At 46.1% G+C, this 20379-nt stretch overlaps 1 protein-coding gene across 3 annotated transcripts in view; it reads right to left on the bottom strand.

Annotated features, from left to right (window-relative positions):
• Window positions 1–750: 750 nt before the first annotated feature.
• Window positions 751–20379, bottom strand: part of ap5z1 (adaptor related protein complex 5 subunit zeta 1) — a 37204-nt gene continuing 17575 nt past the window's right edge. For all 3 annotated transcript variants that reach the window (XM_079521503.1, XM_079521504.1, XM_079521505.1), the window contains 11 exons: window positions 17580–17720; window positions 16627–16664; window positions 15690–15852; window positions 11906–12084; window positions 11583–11725; window positions 9818–9936; window positions 6287–6414; window positions 5643–5740; window positions 4181–4313; window positions 3779–3993; window positions 751–2338 (listed from right to left, as the gene is read on the bottom strand). In XM_079521503.1, the coding sequence (XP_079377629.1) occupies window positions 2083–2338; window positions 3779–3993; window positions 4181–4313; window positions 5643–5740; window positions 6287–6414; window positions 9818–9936; window positions 11583–11725; window positions 11906–12084; window positions 15690–15852; window positions 16627–16664; window positions 17580–17720 (1613 nt within the window). In that variant the 3' untranslated portion in view covers window positions 751–2082. The remainder of the gene's footprint in view (window positions 2339–3778; window positions 3994–4180; window positions 4314–5642; window positions 5741–6286; window positions 6415–9817; window positions 9937–11582; window positions 11726–11905; window positions 12085–15689; window positions 15853–16626; window positions 16665–17579; window positions 17721–20379) is intronic.

Genomic DNA, 20379 nt, shown 5'->3' with positions numbered 1-20379 from the left:
TGCATATTAACCCCTTTTGGTGTTTTAAACATGTTATACTTTAGCTATTGAAAAATAGCAGATCTACAAGCTCATAGGGAGCTTGTAGGTCTGCTATTTTTGAAAAATCGTTAAAATGTGGCGCAAATCATTGAATATATATTTCAGAGCGAACATTAACTAAAATATTTGCTTCTGGGGGGTCCCTGGAACTACATATTTTGAGATGGGGGTCCGTGGCCCAATATAGATAATTCTGGGGGTCCTTGACATGAAAAAGGTTGAGCACCACTGACATATAGGTTTTTCAGAAAAAATGTTAGGATTTAGAAGCCTTTTTTTTTAATCGACCTCAGTCCAAAATGGGTTAAAGATGGAGTGGTTTTCTGTTTTGTATGTGTCTATGGAGTTAACATTACTCTAATAATAGACCCCCAGGTGTGGTTAGAATATTCAAATATGGTTTCTTCCCGAAAGCGGAACACCTTTGAGTCAAAAGGCCCAATCTCAAATGCACCATTTTTGTGACATAACCCTAACCCCTCCACCATTATGGGTGGGTGGTGACATTGTGACATAACCCTAACCCCTCCACCATTATGGGTGGGCCATAACCCTAACCCCTCCACCATTATGGGTGGGCCATAACCCTAACCCCTCCACCATTATGGGTGGGCCATAACCCTAACCCCTCCACCATTATGGGTGGGCCATAACCCTAACCCCTCCACCATTATGGGTGGGTGGTGCTAAGGTGAAAACCAGGCATAGACACACTTATTTATTTCCTGTAGGCGGAGACGACATATCTGTGGTGTAAACAGCCAGCTCTTATACTACATTGAATGGTAGACGTTACTCTTTAACCTGCTTTTTACTAACACTAACGTTACAAAGATGCCCAGAACATCGGGATAAACCTGTGTAGTTTATGGCTGCTCCAACAGTAGTGGCAACATTCAACTTAGGAGAGAAACGTTATGTAAAAAAATACACAGCGGTGTCTGAGACCAGAGCCATGGAGTAATGGTTGAAATACACCGCGGTGTCTGAGACCAGAGCCATGGAGTAATGGTTGAAATACACCGCGGTGTCTGAGACCAGAGCCATGGAGTAATGGTTGAAATACACCGCGGTGTCTGAGACCAGAGCCACGGAGTAATGGTTGAAATACACAGCGGTGTCTGAGACCAGAGCCATGGAGTAATGGTTGAAATACACCGCGGTGTCTGAGACCAGAGCCATGGCGTAATGGTTGAAATACACCGCGGTGTCTGAGACCAGAGCCATGGAGTAATGGTTGAAATACACCGCGGTGTCTGAGACCAGAGCCACGGAGTAATGGTTGAAATACACCGCGGTGTCTGAGACCAGAGCCATGGAGTAATGGTTGCAATACACCGCGGTGTCTGAGACCAGAGCCATGGAGTAATGTTTGAGACAAAGCAGTGAAAGGTCCTGAAAGATACTTTACACCGCAGATATGTCGTCTCCGCCTACATGAATTTGTCTATACTTAATGGAACTGGTGGGTGTGGCCACATAAAATGTTAACACTTTCTGTACAGTTAAAAAAAATAAAAATACCGTATTGTCCCGAATATAACTCTGATTATAAGACAACCCCCATTTTTCAAGACTCATTTGTGGAAAAAGAACATTGAATGTCAAATAGTCTAGTGCCCGATTATAATACGACCCCGTTTTCTTTAGGAAAGGCAATCTTCCTCCTAGTATAATCATAGTACCTGCACCGAGTGCCGCGCTACGAGCTTGTAGGTCTGCTATTTTTGAAAAATCGTGAAAATGTGGCACAAATCTTTGAATATATATTCATTCAGAGCGAACATTTTTAACTCATTTTTGCTTCTGGGGGTCCCTGGAACAACATATTTTCAGATGGGGGTCGGCGGCCAATTACATATATTTTTGGGAGAACGACTGACACAGAAACATGAGGTTTTTCAGAAAACTGTCAGGATTTAGAAGACATTTGTAGAATCGTCCTCAGGTCTAAATGGGTTAAAATTCTAAATGTGGAGAATGAGAATTCTTTTTCATGTGGATAGATAAGTGGATAGACGTGGCTAAGGGGTGTGTGTCTCAGTGCGGGTGTGCCAGGCTGGTGAGTGCCCTCAGTCTCAGTGGCATGGCCACGTTGGAGTCTCTGTGCCACTGAGGGGCGGTGACGCATGGGGGCGGAGTCAGGACACTCTGAGCCACACTGGGGACCTTCAGCAGAGACCAGAGCTCCTCCCCCCGGGTCACTATGGCGGCGAGGTCCTCCTCATTGGAGCACCAGGCCACGGAAGAACCACCTCTGGTCACTGTCCGTAGCTTGGACAGGAACAGAGACACCCTGAAAAACACATTCACACACGCACAGGAAAAAACAAAAAACCTTGAATTATAATTAGTAGTGATGGGAGATTAATCGGCAAACACATCGGTATCGGCCGATTTTAGTTGTTTTTAGATTAATCGGCCTGTCTTTACAGATAAACAAGCCCAAAGTAACAGCTTGAACAGATCTACAAGCTCACAATATTAAATATAAAAGGTATTAAAGTTAAATCTGACTTGCCTAAGCATGCAGTGCAGACACCCTGTTGTTAGATCATATTGACATCGGTAATATCTGTTATCGGCAGCAATTAATTATATCGGATATCGATATCGGGCCAAAATGTCTCATCGGCACATCCCTAATAATTAGGGATGCACGATTAATCAGTATCAAAATCAGAATCATCCATATCGGCCATAGAAATGTCATATCGGTATCGGAACGGTCTCAAAATAATACAGATTATTTTAATCGGTTTTCACCAGCAATTTTTGTTTTAAATTAAAACATAATTCAACATTTAATTTGTGTACTCATCTCATTCAGTTGTGAAAACAGACACTTGGAAAAGAGTATATGCTATTTATTGATTGATTGAATACTTTATTAACAGGCTTTGGGCCAATATGCCCCTATAGGGGCTTGTTTCCATTGTGGTCCTCTGTATAATGTCGGAATCGGTCAGAATCGGTATCGGCAGATATGACCCTGCAAATAACCGAGATTGGATATCGGTCAGAATTGTGTGCGCCCCTAATTATAATACTCTATTCCACTGTTTCCCAAACAGTGGGTCGGGACCCATTTGTGGGTCGCAGACACATTTTTATGGGTCCTTTCATTTTAGGTTTCCTACATTTAGTTTTTAATTATTATAATAAATGTAAAAAAAAAAAAGCCGCTCATCTGCTGAAGGATTTAGGTGAGGTGCTGGAGTCACAAAAGGTCCCGGGATCTGCTATTTTGGGTCCATCGGTTATTTTCTTAGCGATTATTAATATTGATCACTTCTTCGATTAATCGAGAATCGTTTTTTTATACATCCTTTTTATTTTTGAGGGGCGCTAGCCCGTCCCATGCCCAGCTTTGTGCGTCTGCGTGTACCACACAGTGATGATTTGATTGGCTGAAAACGGAATGTGATGTATGATGATAATAGCACCCCTGACTTCACACGAGTGTGATTTTTTTTAATTTTGTTTAACATACAGTATCAACACATATATTTATTTTATTAACTACTCAAGGCCTATTTTATACTTCATCGCACAATGTCCCGCAAAAACAGTGAAAGTAGCTGATCTACAAGCTCCCAATATGTATGTTTACCATCGTTAAATACATTAACATTTGTATCTATAATGACATGCCCAAAACAGGGATAGATTATTTATCCAGTATTCCACTAAATTATGATTATATTTACATGAATAATTTCCACCCCTACGTCACCTGGGTATGAGGTCATGTGATCGCGACGCCAGCTTGGCGAGGGCACTCATCAGAGAGGTGATGACCCTGGGGGCGGGGCGCGCCTCTCCGGGGGGCGGGGCAGACGACGTGACCTCAAAGAGGACCGCCTCCAGCGCCTCGAAGCAGGAAGTGATGAGCTCCACGGAGCAGCGAGAGTCACAGGACACGGACAGGTACTCCCCCAGCACCCACACCTGGAAGCATTTCAGTTTAACACATTTAGGCCTGAGTTCCATATTCTACAAATGGCTTCTAAATCATGACCCTAGGAAAAACCCTATGTTTCTATGTCAGTCGTACATACAAAACATAGACAGACCCTTACATGCACAGGCACACGCACGCACGCACGCACGCATGCACACACAAAATCTTTCTTACAACGTGTGTGTAAATGTCTTCCTTGCTGTAGACATTGGCTGTGGTTCCAGCGAACTCCAGCAACTCGTGGGATTGGTCCACCACTAGAGATGGGCGGAGCTTACACAACCTGACCAGGTGGCTGCTGAACACTCTGTGTGGAGAAGGAGGGAAGGAGGATGGAGAGAAGGATGAATGGAGGGAAGAGAAGAGAAGAGGAACCAGAAAGGTGCGTTCAGTGGAACCTACACCAGTGGTTCCCAAACTTTTTCATGTCAAGGACCTCCAAATTGACACCAATGAGCCCGCGGACCCCCATTTGAAAAAAATATGCCAGGGACCCCCCATAAGAGAAGATTTTGACGGCTCTAGCAGTGATTCTCAACCCGTTTAATTTCAATAACCCCCAGTTTGACATGCATATTAGTCTACAGACCCCCCATTTAATGTCATTTCTATCTCTGGGACCCCCGATTTATATTGTAAAATCAATGTTAATGTAACTCTGAGAGTGCACAAATGGACCCGTTATTCCATTTGTACATTCTCAGAGTTACAGACTCATAAAAGGTCCATTTGGTTCCAAACTATCATTTAGCTGGGGACCCCCTGGAACTCCCTCAAGGACCCCTGGGGGCCCCAGGACCCCACTTTGGGAACCACTGACCTACACTACACATCTCAGAGCCCCCTACGGCCCAAACTATAGCGCTCTGCTTTCCTAAACCAACCACACAATTATGTGAAATGCTGATTATTTTGGTATTATCATTCAACATCTACGTTCCTGCCGTTTTACACAGCCAACCAGTTGACAAAATCACACTTTTTAATTAAATATACGAGACTAATAGGGTTTTTTATAGAAGATGCTTTTGAACTTCATTGTCCGTTTGACCAATACGATACAAATACGATTTCATTTCAAAATATCTATTATTAGGCCATTTTGGGCGGGAACCCCTTTTGGTGTTTTAAGCATTATGTTATACTTTAGCTATTGAAAAATAGCAGATCTACAAGCTCATAGTGCGGCACCGAGTGCCGCACTATGAGCTTGTAGGTCTGCTATTTTTGAAAAATCATGAAAATGTGCCTCAAATCTTTGAATATATATTCTTTCAATGTACTTGTTCCATGTACTTGTTCCACTTGAACAATGTACTGTCATGTTTAAAATGATACATACCATTACATAACACACGTGAGTGTACGTGCTGCTCTGTAAAGCTTTGAACTAAAATTCAAGTCAAAAAATAGACTACAGTAGCTGCTACTGAACATAAAGACATACTTAATGGGCGATATGCTCATTGAGAGAGAGAGAGAGAGAGAGAGAGAGAGAGAGAGAGAGAGAGAGAGAGAGAGAGAGAGAGAGAGAGAGAGAGAGAGAGAGAGAGAGAGAGAGAGAGAGAGAGAGAGAGAGAGAGAGAGAGAGAGAGAGAGAGAGAGAGAGAGAAGAGTGTGTGTGTGGTGTGGTTACCTGTGTATCTCCTTGAAGTATTTAGGAATATTAAGGAGAAGACTGCTTCTCTCCAGGAGAACCAAGACCAACTGGGCTGACAACTTCTCATCAGCTACCTGGAGCACGCACGCACGCACGCACGCACACACACACGCACGCACATGGCATATCCCACCAATAAAACATTCACAATGATCTGTCATCATATCATCCATGTCAGGTGGAAACCTTGTATGTTACTTTTCAGGAAATTCTCAGAAATAGAGAAAATAAGATCTACAAGCCCACAGCGCGTTGCCATGTGACATGTTGTGAGCTTATCGATCGGTTATTCTCACAACTTTTTGCTAGACACTCTTGTTGAAATTATGACGATACAAGATTTCTGATATTCTGAAAATATGTTGTTCCAGGGACCTTCCAGAAGCAAAGATTTGAGTTAAAAACGTTCGCTCTGAAAGAATATATATTCAAAGATTTACGCCACATTTTCACGATTTTTCAGAAAATAGCAGACCTACAAGCTCGTAGCGCGTCACTCGGTGCCGTGCTACGAGCTTGTAGATCTGCTATTTTTCAATAGCTAAAGTATAACATAATGCTTAAAACACCAAAAGGGGTTCCCGCCCAAAAATAGGTTAAGACCGTGTGTTTGTCGTTACCGTGACGACGCTGTTGAAGTAGACGTGCAGCAGCACGGGGGCGGTCTGAGCGCATTGGACGACCCTGGGCCAATCAGCGGCCTCGGCCAGCAGCTCGTGGAGCGCGCTCAGTCGGTCGATGGTGTCGCCTTTGATGAAAAAAAAATCACACCCGTGTGAACTGAGTGGTGTAAGGTTTTATATAGCATGATCAGCTGTGGTCTGACGTAATGTCTGACGTAATGAAATAAGGTAAGGTATTATGTACCCTGATCAGCTCTGATCTGACGTAATGAAATCACACCTGGATGTGATTTCACAACTGGCTTTTTTTGTGCAGAGAAAATGACCACGGTTGCTACGGTCATCCAGTTCACCCGGGTGTGATTTAATTACGTCAGAAATTATTTTGAACATAGCAACCATGGTCATTTTTTTATGCACACAAAAGCCAGTTGTAGGAGTGGTTTACACCACTCAACAATTACACCACTCAAAAATGGAACAAGGATTCAACGAGCAATAGGAAATAGCAAAGCAACGGTGTGTTCTACACCAGTAGTTCCCAAAGTGAGGTCCTCGAGGGAGTTCCAGGGGGTCCCCAGCTGAATGATAATTAGGAACCAAATGGACCCTTATGGGTCTGTAACTCTGAGAGTGTACCAATGGACCCTTATGGGTCTGTAACTCAGAGAGTGTACCAATGGAACCAAATGGACCCTTATGGGTCTGTAACTCCGAGAGTGTACAAATGGAACCAAATGGACCCTTATGGGTCTGTAACTCCCGAGAGTGTACCAATGGAACCAAATGGACCCTTATGGGTCTGTAACTCCGAGAGTGTACCAATGGACCCTTATGGGTCTGTAACTCAGAGAGTGTACCAATGGAACCAAATGGACCGTTATGGGTCTGTAACTCCGAGAGTGTACAAATGGAACCAAATGGACCCTTATGGGTCTGTAACTCCCGAGAGTGTACCAATGGAACCAAATGGACCCTTATGGGTCTGTAACTCCGAGTGTACAAATGGAACCAAATGGACCCGAACGGGTAAAAATCTTCTTTTATGGGGCTTCCTTGGCATCTATTTTCTAATGGGGGTCCGCAGGCTAATGAGTTCTAATGGGGGTCCGCAGGCTAATGAGTTCTAATGGGGGTCCGCAGGCTAATGAGTTCTAATGGGGGTCCGCAGGCTAATGAGTTCTAATGGGGGTCCGCAGGCTAATGAGTTTCTAATGGGGGTCCGCAGGCTAATGAGTTCTAATGGGGGTCCGCAGGCTAATGAGTTTCTAATGGGGGTCCTGCAGGCTAATGAGTTCTAATGGGGGTCCGCAGGCTAATGAGTTCTAATGGGGGTCCGCAGGCTAATGAGTTCTAATGGGGGTCCGCAGGCTAATGAGTTCTAATGGGGGTCCGCAGGCTAATGAGTTTCTAATGGGGGTCCGCAGGCTAATGAGTTCTAATGGGGGTCCGCAGGCTAATGAGTTCTAATGGGGGTCCGCAGGCTAATGAGTTCTAATGGGGGTCCGCAGGCTAATGAGTTTCTAATGGGGGTCCGCAGGCTAATGAGTTCTAATGGGGGTCCGCAGGCTAATGAGTTCTAATGGGGGTCCGATGGCTAATGAGTTCTAATGGGGGTCCGCCAAGGGGGCAGGCAGACTTTCCAACGTTGAAGCTCTGGGTCCTAGTGGTAGAAGGAGGGACTACAGGCGGACCCGTGGATTCATGACCGGGAAACCCCGTGCAGCTGGGCTTTAACGTTGAGCGCTCAGTTGCCCTACGTCACTCAGGACCTCAAAGTTGAGGTCCTGGGAGGGACTGCCGGCAGTCTTCCGGGTGCTTCAAAACGCCACTGAGCAACTTCCACTGACATGAATAGCTGGGGGGGCGGAGCTTCGCGCCAGTTCAGTCTCTATTATATATATACTCTATGGGGTCCGCAGGCTAATGAGTTCTAATGGGGGTCCGCAGGCTAATGAGTTTGAGAACCACTGGTCTACACACACCGTTGGAAGTAACAAGTAGCACTGTATAGTTATACACTGTGGAATGAACATGTTTTACTGCAGTTAAAGTATCAATACGTGGCAATTAAAGTGGCAATACAGGAATTAAAAAGTACTAAAGTATTGGCATCAAAATGTACTTAAAAGTACCAAAAGTAGAAAAGTGCTTATCGTGCAGAATGTCCCATTTCACAAGTTTTCAAATGTATTAAAAAAAATCACACCCGTGTGAACTGAGTGGTGCAAGGTCTTATATAGCCTGATCAGCTGTGGTCTGACGTAACCATAGTAACCATGCTCATTCTTTTGGGCCCCACGTACAGGTACATACAAACAAAGCTGGTTGTTGGAGTGGTTTGCACCACTCAAAAATCTTTAGAAAATAGCAGAGCTACAATGAAGGTCACAATGCGCAACCCATTGTGAGCTTGTAGATCGTCTTATTTTTTCTGAAATGTATAGGGCTGAAGTGGTTAAGGAGCGTCGCTCCTGAGTTCTGTCACAGACGTGCGCAGAGCAAGTTCAGTCAGGAAACTCAGTGCAGTTGCCGGCGGCCGTTCATTGGTCCGCCTCAGCATCACGTTCTCATTCACATGATTCACTTCATCCAATCACACACTCATTCATTTGCACTGGTCATCCTGCTTACTTGCTGCTGCACACTGATACTGCTGCGCTGCCCCCTTCTGCTGCACACTGATACTGCTGCGCTGCTGACTGCTTTAACTTTAGCTGCTCACCTTCCTCCACCCCAGCTACCACCTGTCGTTTTGGATCTGCTGTTTAGGTACGGGGGACTCGGAGTCCCTATGGCTGGGACTGATGCCCTTGATCGGAATACCTAAAAAGCAGATCCAATTCATCGCCAAACCATAACAAATATATATTCCATCCATTCAGGAGTTGTCCTGACTGAAATGTAGGAATCACAATCTACAAAGTAACTAGGGAACTAAAGTTTTCAAATAATTAGTAGTGGAGACAGTAAAAGTACAATAGAGGGTATGCAGCTGTGCACATGCATAAAGTCAATGGGAAATCGAGCGGCAAAGTGAGTTGGCAAAGTGAGTTTAATGTCGTTTAATGCAATCAGATAGAACTTTTCTGTTTGGATGTACGGGCTGTCAAGGCCTTGATACTAAATATCAAAAGCCTTAGTCAACTTCATTCATTCATTTCGTCAACTAATACTAAGATAAAACATTTTTCGTCAACTACCTTTTTTCACTGACGAAAACCGAATAAAAACTAATTGAAAACTAAGCTATGATGACTAAGACTAAATATATTGACAATTTCGTCAACAAATAAAAACTAGACTAAAAATCTTTTGTCGACAAAAACTAGACTAACGCTAAACATTCCAGGTGACTAAAATGCGACTAAAAGTTTCACTACAAAGACTGACTAAACAAAAATTTGCTGCCAAAAACAACAGTGGTCTCAGTCAACAAAATGAACACATGGCGTCCAATTCATTGGTTGGAAAAGAGCTTCTCTCATTGGTTGGAAAAGAGCTTCTCTCATTGGTTGAACAAAGTACCTGAGCCAGCCTCGCCACGCAGCAGGAACTGGAACATCCCTCGGTAGGAGGGGCTTCGGAACGCCTCCAATGACAACAGGCCACGCCCACCCGGGTCAGAGATGGGGAAATATGTTGACCTGTAATACATGCGTACATGTGTGGTACATAATATATACAGTATGACCTGTAATACATACGTACATGTGTGGTACATATTATACACAGTATGACCTGTAATACATGCGTACATGTGTGGTACATATTATACAGCAGGGGTGGCACTTTGACCATGGCCACTATATTTACACACTCCCTCCAGACAGTGTTGTTTTCGTCGACTAAAACTAAGACGAAAAATGTTCGTCGACTACCTTTTTTCACTGACGAAAACTAAATGGAAACTAAATGAAAACTAAGCTATGAGGACTAAAACTAAGACTAAATGTATTGACAATTTCGTCAACAGATAAAAACTAGACTAAAATGTTAAGAAGGGACTAGTGGACAAGAGATTCAGTATAAGTCATTTTACACTTGGTTGCATGCTGAAAATAGCCGATCTACAAGCTCACAACGCGTCGCGCTGCGACGCGTTGTGAGCTTGTAGATCGGCTATTTTCAGCAAGTGTAAAAACATTACATTACAACATTACAACGGCATCAAGGCCCTCCAAAATACATTTTAGTCGACTAAACCAACTGTAGATTTAGTCGACTAAAATCTTATGACATTTAGTCGACTAAAACTAGACTAACACCAAAACATTCCAGGTAACTAAAATGTGACTAAAACTAAATTAAAACTATTCAAAAGACTACGAGTAAAACTAAAATCAAAATTTGCTGCCAAAAACAACACTGCCTCCAGAGGGGCCACATTGCTGTTGTAGCAAATCTACAAGCTCAAAACATGTCGCACTGCGACGCATTTTGAGCTTGTAGATCTGCTATTTTTGCTATATTCGAATTGAAATCTTGAATATTTTTTTTGCAATTTTTTAATTGGAATCCTGAACATTAACATTTTAAGTAATTCAAGCGGGTCATGTTTGCATGTTGTGGAATTGTAAACAGCTGAAACCAATAATATATCAGTATTCTGACATTAACTTGAGGGCCACATTAAGTGAAGGTGGGGGCCGCCAGTTGCCCATGTACAGTATGATATAGTGCATTGGTTCCCAACACATACTGTACACGGGTTGGGGTTATTTATATTTAACATTATGTTTGTGTGTTCTAACAAACCTTTGCAGGCCAATAGATTTAACCACTTTTAAGTATTATGTTATACTTTAGCTATTGAAAAATAGCATATCTACAAGCTCATAGCCACGAGCTTGTAGGTCTGTTATTTTTGAAAAATCATGAAAATGTGGCGCAAATCTTTGAATATATATTTTTTCAGAGCGAACGTTTTTAACTAAAATCTTTGCTTCTGGGAGAGGGGTCCCTGGAACATCATATTTTCAGATGGGGGTCAGCGGCCAAACACATATACCGGTAATTCTAGGGGTCCTCGACATGTAATAGTTTGAGAACCACTGAAATAGAAACATAGGTTTTTCAGAAAACTGTTAGGATTTAGAAGACATTTGTAGAATCGAACTTAGGTCTAAATGGGTTAAACCATATGCATTATACATCAAAGAGCTCACTGTGTGTGTGTGTGTGTGTGTGTGTGTGTGTGTGTGTGTGTGTGTGTGTGTGTGTGTGTGTGTGTGTGTGTGTGTGTGTGTGTGTGTGTGTGTGTGTGTGTGTGTGTGTGTGTGTGTGTGTGTACCTGAGCTGAAGCATCAGCGCAGCAGTGAGACAGGGCAGGTCCAATAGAGAGTGGAGCAGCTCCACTGCAGTACCAGCAGTCACCAGTGAGGGCAGCAGATCCACAAAGTCATCCACCACCGCCGGACTGTCCCACGCTAGAAACTAGAGAGAGAGAGAGAGAGAGCGAGAGGGGGAGGCAGAGAGAGAGACAGAGATCAGAAGCAGAGAGAGAACAAACAATGTCTTTGTGTGTGTATATATGTCTGTATGTCTATATGTATGTAAACTGAGAAGGGGAGCATCTGTGCGTGCGTGCGTGTGTGGCTGTGTGTGTGTGCGCACCTTGAGCAGGTTTGGGAAGGACTGTGTGTACTGGGGCAGGCGGAGCTGCAGGTTGCCGAGGTTGTGTCTGAGGAAGCGCAGCAGCTCGTGGGCCAGGAGGGGCTCGTTGAACAGCTCGGAGGGGAAGCGACCCAACACCAGCCTCCACACACACTCACAGTCCACAGCCGCCATCTCCCCTGTGTGTGTACACACACACACACACACACACACACACACACACACACACACACACACACACACACACACACACACACACACACACACACACACACACACACACACACACACACACACACACACACACACACACACACACACACACACACACACACACACACACACACACACACACACTTCGTTTTAGTCACATTTTAGACAGTACACCTGGAATGTCTTAGTGTTAGTCTAGTTTTAGTCGACTAAATGTCATGCGATTTTAGTCGACTAAATCTACTGTAGATTTGTCGACTAAAATGTGTTTTGGCGGTGCCTTGATGCCTACGTAATGACTTGCTGAAAATAGCTGCGATGCGTTGTGAGCTTGTAGATCTGCTATTTTCAGCATGCAACTAATTGTAAAATGACTTATACTGGATCTCTTGTCCATACTAGTCTCTTCCTAACATTTTAGTCTAGTTTTTATTCGTTGACGAACATGGGGGTCATGGGGCTGAAATCCCGTAAGAGGGCACTTTTTTTGGACAAAAATAGCGAAAATAGCAGATCTTGTAGATCAACTATTTTCGGTGGCGCCACCCAGCACTCCATCTACTGGAGATGCGGTGTATAAGACGTGGATTTCGGGACAAACGTGTAAAATGACTTACCCTGGACCTCTTGTCCACTAGTCCCTTACCCTGGACCTCTTGTCCACTAGTCCCTTACCCTGGACCTCTTGTCCACTAGTCCCTTACCCTGGACCTCTTGTCCACTAGTCCCTTACCCTGGACCTCTTGTCCACTAGTCCCTTCCTAACATTACCCTTACCCTGGACCTCTTGTCCACTAGTCCCTTCCTAACATTACCCTGGACCTCTTGTCCACTAGTCCCTTCCTAACATTACCCTGGACCTCTTGTCCACTAGTCCCTTCCTAACATTACCCTGGACCTCTTGTCCACTAGTCCCTTCCTAACATTACCCTGGACCTCTTGTCCACTAGTCCCTTCCTAACATTACCCTGGACCTCTTGTCCACTAGTCCCTTCCTAACATTACCCTGGACCTCTTGTCCACTAGTCCCTTACCCTGGACCTCTTGTCCACTAGTCCCTTACCCTGGACCTCTTGTCCACTAGTCCCTTACCCTGGACCTCTTGTCCACTAGTCCCTTACCCTGGACCTCTTGTCCACTAGTCCCTTACCCTGGACCTCTTGTCCACTAGTCCCTTACTAACATTACCCTGGACCTCTTGTCCACTAGTCCCTTACCCTGGACCTCTTGTCCACTAGTCCCTTACCCTGGACCTCTTGTCCACTAGTCCCTTACCCTGGACCTCTTGTCCACTAGTCCCTTACCCTGGACCTCTTGTCCACTAGTCCCTTACCCTGGACCTCTTGTCCACTAGTCCCTTCCTAACATTACCCTTACCCTGGACCTCTTGTCCACTAGTCCCTTCCTAACATTACCCTGGACCTCTTGTCCACTAGTCCCTTCCTAACATTACCCTGGACCTCTTGTCCACTAGTCCCTTCCTAACATTACCCTGGACCTCTTGTCCACTAGTCCCTTCCTAACATTACCCTGGACCTCTTGTCCACTAGTCCCTTACCCTGGACCTCTTGTCCACTAGTCCCTTCCTAACATTACCCTGGACCTCTTGTCCACTAGTCCCTTCCTAACATTACCCTGGACCTCTTGTCCACTAGTCCCTTCCTAACATTACCCTGGACCTCTTGTCCACTAGTCCCTTCCTAACATTACCCTGGACCTCTTGTCCACTAGTCCCTTACCCTGGACCTCTTGTCCACTAGTCCCTTACCCTGGACCTCTTGTCCACTAGTCCCTTACCCTGGACCTCTTGTCCACTAGTCCCTTACTAACATTACCCTGGACCTCTTGTCCACTAGTCCCTTACCCTGGACCTCTTGTCCACTAGTCCCTTACCCTGGACCTCTTGTCCACTAGTCCCTTACCCTGGACCTCTTGTCCACTAGTCCCTTACCCTGGACCTCTTGTCCACTAGTCCCTTACCCTGGACCTCTTGTCCACTAGTCCCTTCCTAACATTACCCTTACCCTGGACCTCTTGTCCACTAGTCCCTTCCTAACATTACCCTGGACCTCTTGTCCACTAGTCCCTTCCTAACATTACCCTGGACCTCTTGTCCACTAGTCCCTTCCTAACATTACCCTGGACCTCTTGTCCACTAGTCCCTTCCTAACATTACCCTGGACCTCTTGTCCACTAGTCCCTTCCTAACATTACCCTTACCCTGGACCTCTTGTCCACTAGTCCCTTACCCTGGACCTCTTGTCCACTAGTCCCTTCCTAACATTACCCTTACCCTGGACCTCTTGTCCACTAGTCCCTTACCCTGGACCTCTTGTCCACTAGTCCCTTCCTAACATTACCCTTACCCTGGACCTCTTGTCCACTAGTCCCTTACCCTGGACCTCTTGTCCACTAGTCCCTTCCTAACATTACCCTTACCCTGGACCTCTTGTCCACTAGTCCCTTCCTAACATTACCCTTACCCTGGACCTCTTGTCCACTAGTCCCTTCCTAACATTACCCTTACCCTGGACCTCTTGTCCACTAGTCCCTTCCTAACATTACCCTTACCCTGGACCTCTTGTCCACTAGTCCCTTCCTAACATTACCCTTACCCTGGACCTCTTGTCCACTAGTCCCTTCCTAACATTTTAGTCTAGCTTCTAATTTGTTGACGAAATTGTCGATATATTTAGTCTTAGTTTTTGTCATCATAGCTTAGTTTTCATTTAGTTTCCATTTAGTTTGTCAGTTTAGGCATTTTATATCTTGCTCTTAGTTCCATTTTGTTCAACGGTATTTTCACACACTAAAGAGAGATGGATTAAAAGTGAAGATGCTGTGATCCTATGTCATCATGACAGTATACCGACTTGGCAGTTTATTTTTTAATTAAAGCTACTAAACTCCCAGGAGAAGAATGTGTAGGAAAATAATCCTACAGTATAAAAATGTCTGAACAGAGCTTATGTTACAGTGACCCCTAGTGGACACGCCTCCATTTACAGTCTTCACAAGTGAGCCTGTTGTTGGAATGGAAAGGTCAGAAGCAATACTGCATGGGCTTGCGCACGCACGCACGCACGCACGCACACGCACACACACACACACACACACACACACACGAAATGTATTGGGTTGAAGTGGTTAATGTATGTTTTCTAATCAAAATTAAAATCTCCAATGTAACTAGTAACTAAAGTTTTCAAATAATTGTAGTGGAGTAAAAGTACAAATTGTGGCTCCGAGATGTAGTGGAGTAGAAGTAAAAGCACTGGAAATTGGAAATACTCCAGTAAAGTACAAATACCGCAAAATTGTACTTAACCCATTTTGGGCGGGAACCCCTTTTGGTGTTTTAAACAAATAGCAGATCTACAAGCTCGTAGCGAACCACCGAGTGGCGCGCTACGAGCTTGTAGGTCTGCTATTTTTGAAAAATCGTGAAAATATTTATTTAAGAAAACTGGAGGATTTAGAAGATTCTTTTTAAATTTCGAGGTCAGGTCAAAATGGGTTAAGTAAAAGTACTTAGTTACTTTCCACCATTGCACGATACACACGCACGCACCGTGGTTGAGGTAGAACTGTGCGATTGGTAGGAGAACCCTGGCGAAGGACGGCTCGGCGTGGAGACGTCCGTACAGGGCCTTCACGCAGGGGAACGCTCTGTACACCAGCGACGCGTCCTCTACGCACACACAGTCCAGAATACACAGCGCTTCCACCAGGCACTGACACACAGGAAGGAGAGGTCAACACACAGTCCAGAACGCACAGCGCTTCTACCAGGCACTGACACACACACACACACACAGGAAGGAGAGGTCAACACACAGTCCAGAACACACAGCGCTTCCACCAGGCACTGACACACACACACACAGGAAGGAGAGGTCAACACACAGTCCAGAACGCACAGCGCTTCCACCAGGCACTGACACACACACACACACAGGAAGGAGAGGTCAACACACAGTCCAGAACGCACAGCGCTTCCACCAGGCACTGACACACACACACACACACACACACACACACACACACACAGTGTGTATTGTAACAAAAGGAACACCAAAGATTCTCCTGTGCAGGTGAGAGTAAGGGGCAGTCCAGCCAGGGGATTTGTCCAATTAGTTCATAATAATATAATAATAATAAGTTAATTATGAATGAATTCCAAAAACACTTAAATTCATGCACTGTCAGTACTGGTATGGGATATTTCGGGGCGACTGTGGCTCAGGAGGTAGAGCAGGTCGTCCAATGATCCATGGGTCGGCGGTTTGAATCCCGGCTCCTCCTGTCTACATGTCGAAGTGTCCTTGAGCAAGACACTGAACCCCAAATTGCTCCCTGATGTGCTGGTTGGTGCCTTGCATGGCTTCCGCCGCAATTGGTGTATGAATGTGTGTGTGAATGGGTGAATGTAATGCACAATCTATGTAAAGCGCCTTGGATAAAGGCGCTATATAAATGCACCATTTTACATTGTATATTTGACTCACCGCTTTCTGCAGATCTGTATCCGTTCTCTTGATTGCCTCTGAGGAAAAAAGAGAAGGGGTGCCACATTAAGTCTGATTTAGAATTGATCATGTGATGGAGGCTTGCACATCAGATTCACGATTCATTTAGATGAGCTCTAAATAAAATGATTGGATGAATGCCGTTTATCCACGTGATAAAGAGTGTTTCTGACAATGCACAAACAAATCCACAGTTTGATCTGAATAGCGTAATTGCAGAAAATTACACAATTAAATGCATGGGCAAAAGGCGAGCCCAGGATGAACTGCAAAACACATACTATGACTATCATTAAAATGTTATCGTCTTTTTTTTTAATGTATTCGTATTTAGTTCATAAAGTTAGGCTACTTAAGACTATAATTAAAGGCATTTGAAATAAATAAATCACACCCGTGTGAACTGAGTGGTGTAAGGTCTTATATAGACTGATCAGCTGTGGTCTGACGTAATGTCTGACATAATGAAATCAGCATCAACCAATCAGCATCAACCATGCTCATTTTTTGGTATGAACAGACACGTAAACTAACAAAGCTGAAATCGCACCCGGGTGAACTGGGTGACCATAGCAACCATGCTCATTTTTTGGTACGAACAGACAGACACGTAAACTAACAAAGCCAGTTGTAGGAGTGGTTTACACCACTCAACAAAAATATATATACTTTTCAGGTTTCCAATTCAAAAATAGCAAAAAAACAATTCAGAATTTCAATACAAATAATAGCAAAAATAGCTGATCTACAAGCTCAAAACGCGTCGCGATGCGACGTGTTTTGAGCTTGTAGATCGGCTATTTTTGCTACGACAGTAATATGCAATGTGGCCCTCTGGAGTGAGTGTGGAAATATAGTGGCCCTCTCCATGGTCAAAGTTGCCCACCCCTGATCTAAGCATTTCTAACTGTGAATAGAAGTGCATTGCTCACTGCGGTCACTCTGTTCAATGATGCGCTGGCAGTACTGGAAGGCCTTTTCTCGGAGACGCTCCTTAGGAGGAAGCAGACGACTGGAAGAGGACGTGGCCGAAACCATGGAGACCACTGAGCCATCAACCTCTGACCGGTCATCTGTCAATAGCAGTTAAACTATTCAAAGATTTGTGCCACATTTTCACGATTTAAAAAAAATTAGCAGACCTACAAGCTATGAGCTTGTAGATCTGCTATTTTTCGACCGCTAAAGTGTAACATAATGCTTAAAACACCAACAGGGGTTCCCGTAAAGAATGGGTTAAGAGACTAAACTTATTTAAAAGGATGTCACTGAAATAAATAAACCCATGGAGGATCAGTTTGTACCTAGAAAAGAACAATCACATAATTTCCTACATGGTCCTATGATCCTATTATCATCACAGGTGCATTACTAATATTCAGTATTGCATATTAGGAATAGTTATTACACCGCCTTAGATAAAAAAAAAAACATTAGATGAATTCAGAAGTCTATAAGATTTAGACTGCTTTCTGCTCATCCAATGAGGCCAGAATCACAATCAAATGCATTGTCACATCACTGGTTTACAGGTGAAATTCATTTTTTTTGTAAGCTCCATATGATTATTTTTTGTTTTCCAGAAAGGGAGAAGAAGAATAAGGAGGAAATAAGTGAGCAGCAGGGTGAGAAAAATGAAACATTAAATAAGCGACAAACTGAATTGGTAAACGGTTAAACAATCCCAGTTTCATTTGAACTCCACGAATGACTCGAGTCTGACCGATGCCAGAGTTTTGGGTCCCCTGGCCACCTCCTGTACGTTTGGGTCCCCTGGCCACCTCCTGTACGTTTGGGTCCCCTGGCCACCTCCTGTACGTTTGGGTCCCCTGGCCACCTCCTGTACGTTTGGGTCCCCTGGCCACCTCCTGTACGTTTGGGTCCCCTGGCCACCTCCTGTACGTTTGGGTCCCCTGGCCACCTCCTGTACGTTTGGGTCCCCTGGCCACCTCCTGTACGTTTGGGTCCCCTGGCCACCTCCTGTACGTTTGGGTCCCCTGGCCACCTCCTGTACGTTTGGGTCCCCTGGCCACCTCCTGTACGTTTGGGTCCCCTGGCCACCTCCTGTACGTTTGGGTCCCCTGGCCACCTCCTGTACGTTTGGGTCCCCTGACCACCTCCTGTACGTTTGGGTCCCCTGGCCACCTCCTGTACGTTTGGGTCCCCTGGCCACCTCCTGTACGTTTGGGTCCCCTGGCCACCTCCTGTACGTTTGGGTCCCCTGGCCACCTCCTGTACGTTTGGGTCCCCTGGCCACCTCCTGTACGTTTGGGTCCCCTGGCCACCTCCTGTACGTTTGGGTCCCCTGGCCACCTCCTGTACGTTTGGGTCCCCTGGCCACCTCCTGTACGTTTGGGTCCCCTGGCCACCTCCTGTACGTTTGGGTCCCCTGACCACCTCCTGTACGTTTGGGTCCCCTGGCCACCTCCTGTACGTTTGGGTCCCCTGGCCACCTCCTGTACGTTTGGGTCCCCTGGCCACCTCCTGTACGTTTGGGTCCCCTGGCCACCTCCTGTACGTTTGGGTCCCCTGGCCACCTCCTGTACGTTTGGGTCCCCTGGCCACCTCCTGTACGTTTGGGTCCCCTGGCCACCTCCTGTACGTTTGGGTCCCCTGGCCACCTCCTGTACGTTTGGGTCCCCTGGCCACCTCCTGTACGTTTGGGTCCCCTGGCCACCTCCTGTACGTTTGGGTCCCCTGGCCACCTCCTGTACGTTTGGCTCCCCTGGCCACCTCCTGTACGTTTGGGTCCCCTGGCCACCTCCTGTACGTTTGGGTCCCCTGGCCACCTCCTGTACGTTTGGGTCCCCTGGCCACCTCCTGTACGTTTGGGTCCCCTGGCCACCTCCTGTACGTTTGGGTCCCCTGGCCACCTCCTGTACGTTTGGGTCCCCTGGCCACCTCCTGTACGTTTGGGTCCCCTGGCCACCTCCTGTACGTTTGGGTCCCCTGGCCACCTCCTGTACGTTTGGGTCCCCTGGCCACCTCCTGTACGTTTGGCTCCCCTGGCCACCTCCTGTACGTTTGGGTCCCCTGGCCACCTCCTGTACGTTTGGGTCCCCTGGCCACCTCCTGTACGTTTGGGTCCCCTGGCCACCTCCTGTACGTTTGGGTCCCCTGGCCACCTCCTGTACGTTTGGGTCCCCTGGCCACCTCCTGTACGTTTGGGTCCCCTGGCCACCTCCTGTACGTTTGGGTCCCCTGGCCACCTCCTGTACGTTTGGGTCCCCTGGCCACCTCCTGTACGTTTGGGTCCCCTGGCCACCTCCTGTACGTTTGGGTCCCCTGGCCACCTCCTGTACGTTTGGGTCCCCTGGCCACCTCCTGTACGTTTGGGTCCCCTGGCCACCTCCTGTACGTTTGGGTCCCCTGGCCACCTCCTGTACGTTTGGGTCCCCTGGCCACCTCCTGTACGTTTGGGTCCCCTGGCCACCTCCTGTACGTTTGGGTCCCCTGGCCACCTCCTGTACGTTTGGGTCCCCTGGCCACCTCCTGTACGTTTGGGTCCCCTGGCCACCTCCTGTACGTTTGGGTCCCCTGGCCACCTCCTGTACGTTTGGGTCCCCTGGCCACCTCCTGTACGTTTGGGTCCCCTGGCCACCTCCTGTACGTTTGGGTCCCCTGGCCACCTCCTGTACGTTTGGGTCCCCTGGCCACCTCCTGTACGTTTGGGTCCCCTGGCCACCTCCTGTACGTTTGGGTCCCCTGGCCACCTCCTGTACGTTTGGGTCC

Source organism: Electrona antarctica (genome assembly GCF_951216825.1).
Source record: "Electrona antarctica genome assembly, chromosome: 14".
Taxonomy (NCBI): Eukaryota; Metazoa; Chordata; class Actinopteri; order Myctophiformes; family Myctophidae; genus Electrona; species Electrona antarctica.
The sequence above is the reverse complement of the archived record's forward strand: the minus strand, read 5'-3'. Positions and strand labels throughout refer to the sequence as shown.